At 40.0% G+C, this 13012-nt stretch overlaps 1 protein-coding gene across 1 annotated transcript in view; it reads left to right on the top strand.

Moving 5' to 3' along the window:
- adam19a (ADAM metallopeptidase domain 19a) overlaps nt 1-13012 on the top strand; it is a 314399-nt gene that overhangs the window by 279496 nt on the left and 21891 nt on the right. Inside the window, exons 19-20 of the mRNA XM_039822508.1 lie at nt 4544-4685; nt 9770-9869. Of these exons, the coding sequence (XP_039678442.1) occupies nt 4544-4685; nt 9770-9869 (242 nt within the window). The remainder of the gene's footprint in view (nt 1-4543; nt 4686-9769; nt 9870-13012) is intronic.

The following is a 13012-nucleotide window of genomic DNA, read 5'->3' as shown; positions in this document are numbered from 1 at the left end:
GTTGCTTATAGCGCCCCCTAAAGGCCGATCTTCGCCAGATTTGGTACAGAGCATCGTAGTGGGATGTTGAACAAGAATCTCAAGTTCTTAACTGATAACATTTAATTTGGCCGAGATATGATATGATATGTGTGTGGTAGCTAGCTAGGAAAATGTGTTTGGTCGTCAAATGCGCATACTTTAACATAGCAAAATTCTTTGTACAACTTTTGGTCCGGGCCATCTGGTAATGCTATCTACAAGGTTTCGTGCAGATCGGTCGCACGGCCTAGGACGAGTTCGAAAAAGTTGGTTTTGCGCATTGCGATGTGTAATGTGGGAGTTAAAGACAAAAAAACATTATAGCACCACCTAGTGGTCCACATGTGTAATTTTTGGTAGGTGTGGTCCATGGCCCATTGTCAATCTACCCTGTAAATTTAAAGTTGTTCACATTAGTGTAAGTGGTAAATTTAGACATGGGTCCCATATGTACGGTGGCCGGGAAGTGCAATGCAACATTACAAAGAATGAAACACTTTTACATTTTGGAAAACAAAATAACATTTTGGAAAACAAATTTACATTTTGGAAAACAAAATAACATTTTAGAAAACAAATTTACATTTTGGAAAACAAAATAACATTTTAGAAAACAAATTTACATTTTAGAAAACAAATTTACATTTTGGAAAACAAAATAACATTTTAGAAAACAAATTTACATTTTGGAAAACAAAATAACATTTTCGAAAACAAATTTACATTTTAGAAAACAAATTTACATTTTGGAAAACAAAATAACATTTTCGAAAACAAATTTACATTTTCGAAAACAAATTAACAAGATGCAAAACACTTTTACCAGTCCGAAACAAATTTACAAATGACAGATTCTTCACGGGAAAGGGAATGTACCACATACCGAGTGATGAGGTTTTGTATACATGTCGCCTTGACTACGGCAGTTATGGATCGAATGCGTCAATAGAGCCGCCATCTTGGAACAGGAGGAGGCACTGCCTTATATACTGTCTATGGGCCGTCCTTAATGCATCAGCGTCAATGTAGGCAAAGGTCTAACGGAAATAAAATCACTATAAATCGTCAAAATCTCATGCGATGTTCTAGTTTTTTAAACAAAAAGACAAAGAGACTAATTAATGTGTTAATACAAAGAATATTTATTATAATCAGTTCACAGATATGAGTACAAACGGAAACTTCACCCTTCTGAACTAAGAGGTTCTGCTTCAAAGTGAAGTTTAAACAGACTGAAATGTCCAGGCTCACTCCCCCACTAATGATTCATTTATTTCTGCATGTATTTATTTATTTAACGAGACTTTAAGTCGTGTTTCGTCATCCACAGTCCGAGTCCCGCCAGACTCCCTTTAGGAAACCTGTGATTTAAACTTCAGCAGGTTGTGACAGTCCGCTCCGTTCAGTCCTGGATCTGATTCTCCGGGCTTCCCTTCCCTCCAGCGGGCGGCCAGCAATACGGCCTGGGTCTCCAGCTGCGTGGTGCGGTTTTGGCTCCCAGGAATGGGCAGTGAGCTCCAGGTCCTGCAGCTGCAGACGGACTCAGCTGCCCCCTGCTGTAGCTTCGATCCGGCGCGCGGCTGTCGATACGTTCCCTGTGTTTCCCGTCAGGTCCGCGTCATATAAAAACTCCAAACACCCGACCACACGTAAAGTCACCATAAACTTCATTCACGCCATATACTCACTCACCAACAACACAAATTGACTGCGGCTCACCAACAACACCTCATCACTTCCGGTATGTGGTACATTCCCTTTCCGTGAAGAATCTGTCATTTGTAAATTTGTTTCGGGACTGGTAAAAGTGTTTTGCATCTTGTTAATTTGTTTTCTAAAATGTAAATTTGTTTTCGAAAATGTAAATTTGTTTTCTAAAATGTTATTTTGTTTTCCAAAATGTAAATTTGTTTTCTAAAATGTAAATTTGTTTTCGAAAATGTTATTTTGTTTTCCAAAATGTAAATTTGTTTTCTAAAATGTTATTTTGTTTTCCAAAATGTAAATTTGTTTTCTAAAATGTTATTTTGTTTTCCAAAATGTAAATTTGTTTTCCAAAATGTAAATTTGTTTTCTAAAATGTAAATTTGTTTTCTAAAATGTTATTTTGTTTTCCAAAATGTAAATTTGTTTTCTAAAATGTTATTTTGTTTTCCAAAATGTAAATTTGTTTTCCAAAATGTTATTTTGTTTTCCAAAATGTAAATTTGTTTTCCAAAATGTAAATTTGTTTTCCAAAATGTAAAAGTGTTTCATTCTTTGTAATGTTGCATTGCACTTCCCGGCCACCGTACATATGCCACGCCCACTTTGACCCCTCAGTACCCCACTCTAGGTTGGCCTCAGGATTGGCCCTATATGGTACCCATCAAATTTTGTATAAATGAGATGAGTCGTTCATGAGATATAAACTTTTTGTACTTGTAGCGCCCCCTAGTGACCAATTTTCGTAAAACGCATGGGGGACCTCTAGAGGTTCATGGCAAAGAAGAATCTAAAGTTTGGCATTGATAGCATTGATTTTGGCCGAGATATGGCAAAGTTGGTGTTTTCATAGTTAGCTGCACAAATTTGTTTGTGCGTAATATGCGCAATTGTTATTGTATAAAAATTATTTTTATAACTTTTTGTCAGGTCAATCTGGAGATGCTACGGTCCAAGTTTCATGCAGATCGGTTGCACAGTCTAGGAGGAGTTCGAAAAAGTAGGTTTTTGATAAATCGCGATTTTTCACGCATAAAAGTCAAGGTGGAAATGGGCGTGGCCTATATCACGTGATTCAGTTGGATCCAGGGAACACGTAGATGTATGGTTTTTGAATGTCGGGTGTACGGTGTGGGAATTATAGGGCCACCTAGTAGTGGAAGTGGGTCAGTTATTGCGTCTGAGGTCCTTGCGGAGTTTTGGACCAGTCCTGAAAATGGCAACCCCCCACCATGTACAACCGTAGGCTGTAGTCGGAGTTTTAGGCAGAGAAGAATAAAAATAAGTAAGATTAATCCTTAGAAAAACAATAGGGTTCCACAGCTCCGCTCGAGATGGGTGCAAAACAGTAGCCTGACAAGCCAGACCCACATTAAGATGTTGGGTCTGGGAACTCACCATTGACAGGGCTCAATCCGAGGGGCGGGATAAACGGTTGTCTTTCATATTCCCTCTGCACGTAATAGGATAGCGCTACAACCAGGCAGAGCAACGAAGAAGGTAGCGAAGCTAATTGATAGATTAAACTTTTGCCGTATCCGGTCGGCAGAACTCCGAACACATCTTTAGAATGATTTCTGTGCCGTTCTTTGTTCTTTTCTCAAAGAAAAGCTTAACTCCAAGTCTTCCAGAAGACCGCTGTTGCCAGCAGCAGCAACCATAAGCCCGCCCACCGACTCTATACACGATGTGATTGGCCTAACCAAAATTTGGTTTTTCCAGCTCACAAGCCAACGGAGAGTGCATAGACCCCCCTGGCTGCAAAATAAATTTGCTGCCACTAGTGTGCGTCTAGATTTCTAGGCTAGCAAAACAGGTGAAAGTGCTTGAAATGTAACAATTTGGTAACTTTGTATGGGAATAGCAGGTGCAGAAAGACAACATTCCCACACACAGACACCTACAATCAGACACGACCACATAAAGACGCAAAGACACATAGACACACACACAGATACACATCAAACAAACAACGCATTTCACGGGGAGAGGCAGGGGAGAGCAGCGGAGGAAAAGCGCATTTCCTCCGCTGCACGGTGTGGGAGGATCCCCTGCCTCTCCCCGTTGCTGGCAGCCCCTCACCGGGCGCCGCGACCGGCTCTGGGTCGGTTTAGCAAGAACGGGATTGTTGGTTTCAGGAAAACAAAAACTGGGTTAGGTTCGGGAAACGGGCATACCATCGGAGTTCACTAAAACGCAGTCTACAAAACCTTGGGAGCATTACGCACAATCACACGTGTGGTCAAAAGGTTGCAGAAAACTGGGAACATTTTTACGCATGGAAATTCTTTATAAATCCCGACTATTGCGAGGAATGTTGCGACGACAAATTTCACTCTGCTTCACGCAACTTTTTCTTGCGTAACAGGTTTTATAAATGAGGCCCCAGGTCATAAACTGAATTCAACAGACTTTTAAATGGAAATCCAGAACATGTCTTCAACTCCCAGCATCTTGTAATCAGTAATCAGTTGGGGAGTAAATGTCGTAAACATATTCTTTGTTAAACTTTACAATCATTCCCCGAAAGAACCATGCAGGCCTGCCTTGTTGCAAGATCCAAATTTTCTTCAAAACCATTTTCAGTGTGAAGTAGCTCAAAGTTTGTGGTTGATTCCTGAAGCGAGTTTGAGAACGGCAACACACAGAGAGAGGAAGGTAGGAGGGCATCACACGTCGGATGTCAGGCAATTACAGTATCCTGGAAATGTACTTCCATTGATCCAGACTAAGGTGACAGAGACACACTGCTTAGACAATAATTAGAAACATGATGAAGTAACCATTTACGTGTGTGTGCGTGCGTGCGTGTCCACAGGTCAGGTAGGGCTGGTGGTGGGGCTGCTGTTTGCCTTCCTGTTGGTCCTGCCTGTGGTGCTGCTGCTCTTCTACTGCTACAGGATCAAGACTTCCTATTACCACAAGTGGCTTTCCCAGAGAGAGAAGAACAAGAGCAACAAGTACTGTATCTTGTCTGTCTGTCTACTTTTTGACATTCCCATAATAATCATACATTAAGTAAAAAGCATTCACAGAGGTTAGGTTAAAAAAAAATTGTAATTCTAATGCTTGATTCTCTTTCTATCTTGCAAGTTTGTTTGCTTGTTGAAAGACAAGAGCGTTTTGCAGTACAGTATCTGGGGGGCCCTCACATATCACACTGTCTGCATGAGAAGGGAGGGAAACAAAAAGTGAAACAAGGTGGAAATGAATCATGCATGGAAGGGAGGAAGTATTTCAGAAAAAGGAAGGAGAAAGGAAGGAGTGAGAAAGAAAGAAGTAGGGAAATGTGGCAGAAGAATGGATTAGAAAAGGTCACGGTAGGAGAAATAAATAAAGGAGGATGGAAAGTTTTGAATTACAGAATGAAAAGAAGGAAGGAAGAGCCCATTGCCATGTCTTCCAGTGCTCCAAGCTGATCGATGCATACACCAGAACTTTACATTTTTACATCAGCATAAATGGCATCATTTTGTGCAGCCGCTCACCTCCATCAGAACCAAACAAAATCATGTCCTCATAAACCCCAGAACTTCCTTTATGAGCGCTGCCATATACCTCACCCAGAGAGACAGTCTCGTCATAACACTGGCTGAGTTAGGGCCTCTGAAAATACTCAATCGTTCCACAGTGATTTACAGAACAGAAACGGCAGGATTTTACGGCAACTGCAGCAGGGAGAGAGAGGGGAGACAACTAAATGAACGGTTCACGATATGGAAAATTGAGCCGGTACGATGATTAAAATAACTCTTAACAGCATCGGCTGCACTGAAAACCCTCTGCTTGTTTTGGTTTTGTTCCATAGCCAATCATTTGGGTACATTTACAGTTCAATAGTAGGACAACGGGTGGCTTGGGCTGATTAAAGGCATCTCTAAGCATCCAGTATGCTTGGAAAGCCTTCCAATCAGCAGTATATACATATACTGACTTACCAGTTTAAGTACACCTCTGCAGTCTAATTCAATCCGATGCAACAGCCCTGCAGTAAATCCTTACTTTGTGAAGCTTCTTATATTTAGGCTGACTGTAGTTAGCTGTGTTGTTGCGTCAGATCAATGATTCCCAACCAATGGTACTTGCACCCCAGGGGGTACTTCTGCAGTTTAAAGGAGGTGAGTGGATGGATAGGAAAGTACAGTAGCTCAACTAATTTGAAAAAATTTTAATTGAATTGATTAAAAGATTATATCCACATATTAACATTAAGTCAACTATAATACCTGAATACTATGTTAAAGGAGTGTGTGAAAACTACTTATCAAGCCAGCACAGGAGTTTAAATAGGTAGTTAAAAGTAATGACTAAGCTCAGATAAGATCAAAGTTCAAATGATTAGCTAAAAGTAACTTTAATAGATAAAAGGTTGCCTTATTTAGGTGCCACTTAAATGCCTGCGCTTCTGGCTAATGCTCCAGAAACGGACGTTAGAGGCAACTGAAACATCGCCGCACGGGACGCTAGTTAACACTACACTCGAGAGCAGGTAATGTTAGCCTACTGTTAGCTAGCAGCTGGAGTAAACACGGTTAAAATGCTGACTGCTAAACAGTGTAAAAGTGTGTCTGTATTTCACTGTAGACTTATTCCAACAACATTACGACACTGAAGTTGGCATCCAATTCGCAGCTTCCGATTCGGCAGTTAAGGGGAAATTTAAGGAAACTTAAAGCTTCTGATTCACAGCGTGTAGACCACATTAGACCAGGTGCAGATCCAAAACCACTACACCTAGACTTGTCAAATTTGGACTGACTTATTCTAGAGAGGCTAAAGATTATTAAAAACCCAGTTTCAGATTTGTGAAAGTTTTATTCTATTCGTGAAAATGCAATAAAGGGAGATTTTACTCTTTTTTTCATATGTAGACCACATTGAACCAGGTCCAGATCCAAAACCACTGTACCTAGACTTGTCAAATCTGGACTAATTTATCCTAGAGAGGCTAAAGATTCTTAAAAATCCAGTTTCAGATTTGTGAAAGCTTTATTCTATTTGTGAAAATGCAGTAAAGGGGGATTACCCTGTTCTTTTTGTCAATGCATGTCAATGCATGTGAAAAAGAACAGGGAAATCCTCCAGATTTGACAAGTCTAGGTGTACTGGTTTTGGTTTTGGATCTGGACCTGGTCTAATGGGTAAAACATATGAAAAAAACAGTAAAATAAATCCCTTTTATTGCATTTTCATAAATATAATAAATCTTTCACAAATCTGAAACTGTGTTTTTAAGAATCTTTAGCCTCTCTAGAATAAGTTCAGTCCATAAGTTAAGTCCAGATTTGACAAGTCTAGGTACAGTGGTTTTGGATATGTAACACCTTTTTCAGCCCTTCTGAGTTTGCAAGTATGGTTCTTCAAAGTGACGAAATCACAGAGAATTGTCACTAAGTTGGACCCAAGGGGGAAAGCACAGCCACAGACAGCTCCGATGTCGATGAGGGTTTATTTCTGACAACAAACCTTTGGGATCTGAGTGATACAAGCCCATTCTCAGTCAAACTATTCAGTATAAAATTGTAAATAAAGGGTTAGGGGTTAAAAAAGTAATAATGAAAGGAAACTTACAAGAATGACTTATGTACACAAGCTTAACAACTATTAAAAACAACTATGAAACAACTTCTAACTGACAATTGATCAACGGTACAGGATCAAATACTTTTGACTTTACAAATTAAATAACTATTTACACAGATGGATATTTACACATAGATAATTTTTCTGGATGTACTGTCTCTCAGTTAAGCTAAAACAATATTTACAGGTAAATTTACATTACAGTACACACTCATCTGAGGGATCAGCCCAGTCTGACTTGTTCCCCCAGTGAAGGAAGCTTTATAGCTGCAATGTTACCTTGGATACTGTAACCTAGTAACTTATTAAATATGTAATAACGGTATAAAAATACAAAAATAGGACAAATATGTACACATTACAACTACCAAATAAAAGTAAAATTACTAACAAAATTAATCAAAACTTAAATTGTGTTTTTAATGTAACATGCAAGACGCATATGTCACATCTCACTCCCACTCAATTCAAGCACCATTTAAAATAATATATGTATATATTCCTGCATTGCATAAAATATTTTTTTCATACATGAAACCTCAAAGAGACTCAAAATGAGTGAATAACATACATACAGATGTATTACTTGCCAAGATATTTTTAAACAAATAGAGGAGTAGGAGAAACTGGCCAGGTTAGTCTACTCAACATTAAAACAATGTGCCTGTACATATTTCTACATCCTCAAATGCACCTTTGATAATATCTGGTGTTGGTTGCTGCAACAGTATTTTTTTTTTTTTTTGTTTTTACGTGGTCGCCCACAGACACAGGAGAACTTTTCGTCAAACTGCTGTTTTTGACGTTATTGTTGCTGGGCAGCTTCCATTGACTCCCTCAGGTCATGTTTCAGTTAAGTTACATAGGCATCATAGTCAACCACTCTCTCATCTCTCAGAGCAGACTCAAACATGGCATCCACTGCAAAACGGGGAATCCTTCCAAACATGAGCTAGAACGGGGCATAACCTGTCTCATGGGCAGTACAGTTGTATGAAAATGTCAGGTTGTTTTATCATCTGAGGCCACTTCTCACGGGGAGGCAAAGCTCATAGCATACTGCCAAGAGTGCGGTTGAAGAGCTCCACGCTTCCATTTCCAGCAGGATGTGGTGTGAGATTTGTGAATGTGGGCTAAGTCAAGAAGGTCGGGGATGCGCTGAGACTCAAAGCTGGACCCATATCTCTGGGAAGCCATACACACAAAATAAATAATTTTCCAAACCGCTTGGCCACCTGTTATGTTGTTTGGTTTGCACAGGGGAAAGCAAGAGAAAGGTGTGTGAACTGATCTGTAACCACAAGGACATCCACAGAGCTGTTGTTTGAGTTCTAGCACTCCAAAAGTCTATACACCATCAATATACCAACGCAAGTCGAGCATGAGTTTGGATGGACACAGGAGGGGCTCTGGCTTCAGGTTCTGGGGAGTTGCTCACGACACAACGTTTACACCTTGCCACATACTCCTTCACTTCCTACTCTTGGCCGGTCCAGTAAAAGTGCTGACGTGCCGACTGAAGGATCTGACTCTGGTCTTGATGCCCTGCATCATCATGGATGACCTTGAGCACTACTAGTCTCAGTCCTGGTGGGACAACAAGCTGGTGGACCTTATGGCCTGAGGACAGGTCTGGTTACCTTGTACAGAAGACCATTTACCAACTTCAACTTTTCCCATTGCCTCAGAAGTCTCAGTACCAGAGCAGTCGCATGACTCCTTTCACACCTGGACGAGCATTGCTTTCACTGAACATAGTACATTGCTATGGATAAAGTGATATCTTCTTCCTGCTTCTGCTACTCTGTAGTTCTATAGTTCTACATGTCAGAGGACTGGGAGTGCTCCTGAGAATGCAGGAAGTAGATATTGCCAACTGCCTCCATAGTAGCTACTCGGTCATGTGAACAGGGCCCCCATACACATACACCCATACATAGCAGAAAGGAGGGCTGCAACAGTGTTTTATTTTTATTTTTTTTAGTAGTGTTTTTCAATTGCTGAATTAAGCCAGTAGCAATCAACTGAGAAATCCCAGTAGAGGAGCAATAGAGGCCTCAATTTGCTGCCCTAATTGCAGAGTTATTTGAGACCTCATGTGCAGTACTTTGACTCACATTTTAATTGTTTTGCCCATTCTATTATTCACATTATCAGGATTTACATTGTAACCGCTCTGAGAAAATACATCATCATAACTTTCTCTGTATTTCCATTGCTTTCATTTGCTACTGCAAGCCCTGCTGGCACAAGCCCCTCCCTCCCACGTGTGACGTCAAGCACGTAGGAAACACATTGACAATGACAAAGTGCTTCAAGCGGCTCATTTCTCCCCGCTCCCGTTTTGGAATTACATCTTAGAAGACATAGCTCACAAAGAAACAAAAGAATATTAAAAGGTGTAAATAATTACCACAGTTTTCCTGGTTTATTTTCTGCCTGTCCTCATTACTCTGCTCAGGATGGAGGTATCGGTGGAGAAAGGGAAGAATGGCCATCTGAATCCTGCCTTTCACTTGAAGGTGGTCGGACCAATCAACAAAGCTAGCGGCCACAAGGGGGTGAGTTGTGTGTGTGTGTGTGTGTGTGTGTGTGTGTGTGTGTGTGTGTGTGTGTGTGTGTGTTTTTGTGCATGCGTGGGTGCGTGGGTGTGGTGTGGTAAAGAAAGGAAAAAAGGTAAGGAGGGGAGGAAATGGGAGGGTTGTGACTGTTTCTCTTGCTGTGGTTATTGAATAATAGGCCGTCCATGGGGTTGACCTTCATATCAAATGGCCACATTTTACAGGAGCAATTTATATTGTGTGACCACTTACACTCCTCTCCACTAGTTCAGTGTCCCTTCAGCATCATTTCACCATGTCTTTATTTTCTTATTTTTATAGCAATTATTTAATTGGATGGGTTAGTAGCTCAGGGTTAGGGGATATTTATCATTGTAAAGGAAAGAAATACAAAAGGAGACAAATACCAGAATAAAAAAGGGGGACAAAGAATGGAAGGAAAGAGTCTTATTAAGAAAAACAAGAATAAACATTATTCATCTAACATCTTTTAAAGAGAAAATGCAGCTCAGGGATATTTACAGTAAGAGTAACAGCCAGGATTCATAACTAATGACAAACTCAACTAAATAAAGAGAGCTTAGCAGCAAATGGAATTGGAATTACAAAAAAATTAATCATCAGGACTGCTTAAATGGACAAAAATTAAAGTCACAAAACTAATCCCATAATAAACACGTGGGAGTTTTGCTAGATTGTACGGCGATTAAGCCCATACCTGTAAGCGGGCTCCATAGCGCCCCTTAATGCGTGGAAGGCCTTAACTTGGACATAGTTGGACCGATCTTCACCAAATTTAATACACATATGGCTCTAATCATTGCGGACATATTTCCCATTTACCTTCATTAGCTCCTCCCAACCGTAAGGCGGCCATTAATAATTTATGCATTTTCATGTGTTTTACATTCTTTCAAACTAGTCCTAGGCCTTGATTTCAATCTTCTTGAATCTTTGCAGGTAGTATCTGTTGACCCTCATGACGAAAAGTTATCCGAAGAATTTTGATAGTTGGAAAAATGCACAACTTCCTGTCTAAACAGGAAGTCGCGTTATCTTGCCAACAATTATTCAGATTGCCCCGAAACTTGAAGACGTTTTTCCTCATGGCCGGTTTAGTATGCCGTTATATATGTGTAACATTCCTGAGCGAGTAATTGTATGTTTTGAGCGCAGAGAACTATATTTTGCAAGCACATTACATTGCATTTTGAACAGAAATTTACTAAACAAAAACCTTTTTCGTGCACAATAAATGTATTTGCATATCTTTATCTGCTCGCAGGTAGATGCTGGTGTGCTCCGGTCATGTCTCCCTCGCTCTCAACCTCTTCTCTCTGTGCGCTCAACTCTAGACACACTCGCTCAGATTTTCACAGCGTTATAAGTGTGCCACAAAACCAACCAATCGCAGAATCAAAAGGTCAATTCCTTTTCGTCTCCAATTAGATTGCAAGTAGCAGGAAACTAAAATCTAGGAGGAACAGTCTTTTTCAGTCAACACCTGTACAGCAAATACTCTATAGTCAGTATTTGCTGTACACTGCTGTTCGACTAATATTACTCGATTTAAAACACATTTCGGTCAGTATTTTGTATTATTGACTTATATCACAGAAATGTCTTAATATTTGTGTGTACTATAATGCCGTTGTTTTGTTTTGACTCATATCTCTTTGTGTGCTAACGTTAGTTTGACTCATCCTTCACAAGCAATCTAGCTTAAGCCGACATGTCATCTGAACAGGCCTCATAGCACTGTAGCTAAGTTAGGTCTCGCAATGCGAGACTGAACAGCAGTAGGCCTGTCACACTATATTCACATGTAAGTAGTTTTTAATACTTTGGTTACATTACCGTATTTTATTAACCTGAATTCTGTTGCTATATTAGCTTGCGAAGGAGCTATCCGTTGCTAATGCTAATTTATCTCAAAAAGCAGAAACATTAGCTAAATACTGCCAAGATTAGGGCTGGGTATCGTTCAAAATATTTCGATCCGGTGCCAATTTCGATACCTCAGTTTCGATACCGGATCCTAACGATACTTTTTTCGATACCATATGTTTTAAAATCCATTTCAACATCAACAAAAATACATTAAAACACAAATCTTTTATTTTCCAACTTAATTGTGAATCAAAACAGTTATCAAAATGAAAAAAACACTGCTCACTCAGAGTAACATTAATAAAGTTGCCTTGCCTTACGAGCTCAGCCTGTCAGTCAGTCACCAGGGCAAAGAAAACACCGTTGTGCCTGCTTGCCTAGAGCTTAGAGGAAGTGTAACGTCAACAGCACCGCGACCGCTTTCAGCTCACCATTAATATCATATCGCAGCAAACGCTGTCAGCGTGAAGTTTTGAAAAACTGTAACCATGAAACCCCTTTATCGGCATTGCTGTGACTCACTGTGACTTCAACAAAACTACAGAGCCGACGACATAGTTTACTCGCTCCGCACCTCTCCGCGTAGGTGTGTGTGTGTGTCTCTGTCAGTATGTGTCTCGTGCTTAAGCGTTCAGACGCTTTTGGAACTGAAATTTGGCACCGAAAGATTAATAATTTTTCAATACTCATACGATCGGAAATTTGTTTTCGGTGCCATGAAAGTATCGACGTTCGGTGCCCAGCCCTAGCCAAGATATGATTTCACTAGACCAGAGAGGTGTTGTAAAGTCTTACAACACCTCTCTGGTCTAGTGAAATCAAGTGTCAAGTGTTGTCATGTGTTTACACTGTCTTAAAATGAAACCATATCTTGGCAGTAACGTTAGTTAGCTACTACTTTTTGACATAAATTAACTAGCTAACGTTAGCGTTAGCAACGGATAGCTACTTTGCAAGCCAATAAAATATAACCTTGGCAAACAGAATTAAGGTTAATAAAACAGAACTATGTAACCAGTATTACAAACTTCTTACAAGTGGCTGTATTGTTACATTTTAGTTGTGTTCGGATGAATATGTTGGATGCATAGACTTTATCCATACTGGGCTAATGTTGCTAATAATGCTTGTGAAGGATGTCGTTAGTCACACACTGTAATTCAAACAACGGTATTGTGATTAATACAACTATTAAGGCATATGTCTGTAATATACCGATCGGCAGTGTTGGGAAAGTTCACTTTCCACGTGAA

Source organism: Perca fluviatilis, chromosome 14 (assembly GCF_010015445.1).
Source record: "Perca fluviatilis chromosome 14, GENO_Pfluv_1.0, whole genome shotgun sequence".
Classification (NCBI taxonomy): Eukaryota; Metazoa; Chordata; class Actinopteri; order Perciformes; family Percidae; genus Perca; species Perca fluviatilis.
This window is presented reverse-complemented; position numbering and strand designations above follow the sequence as displayed.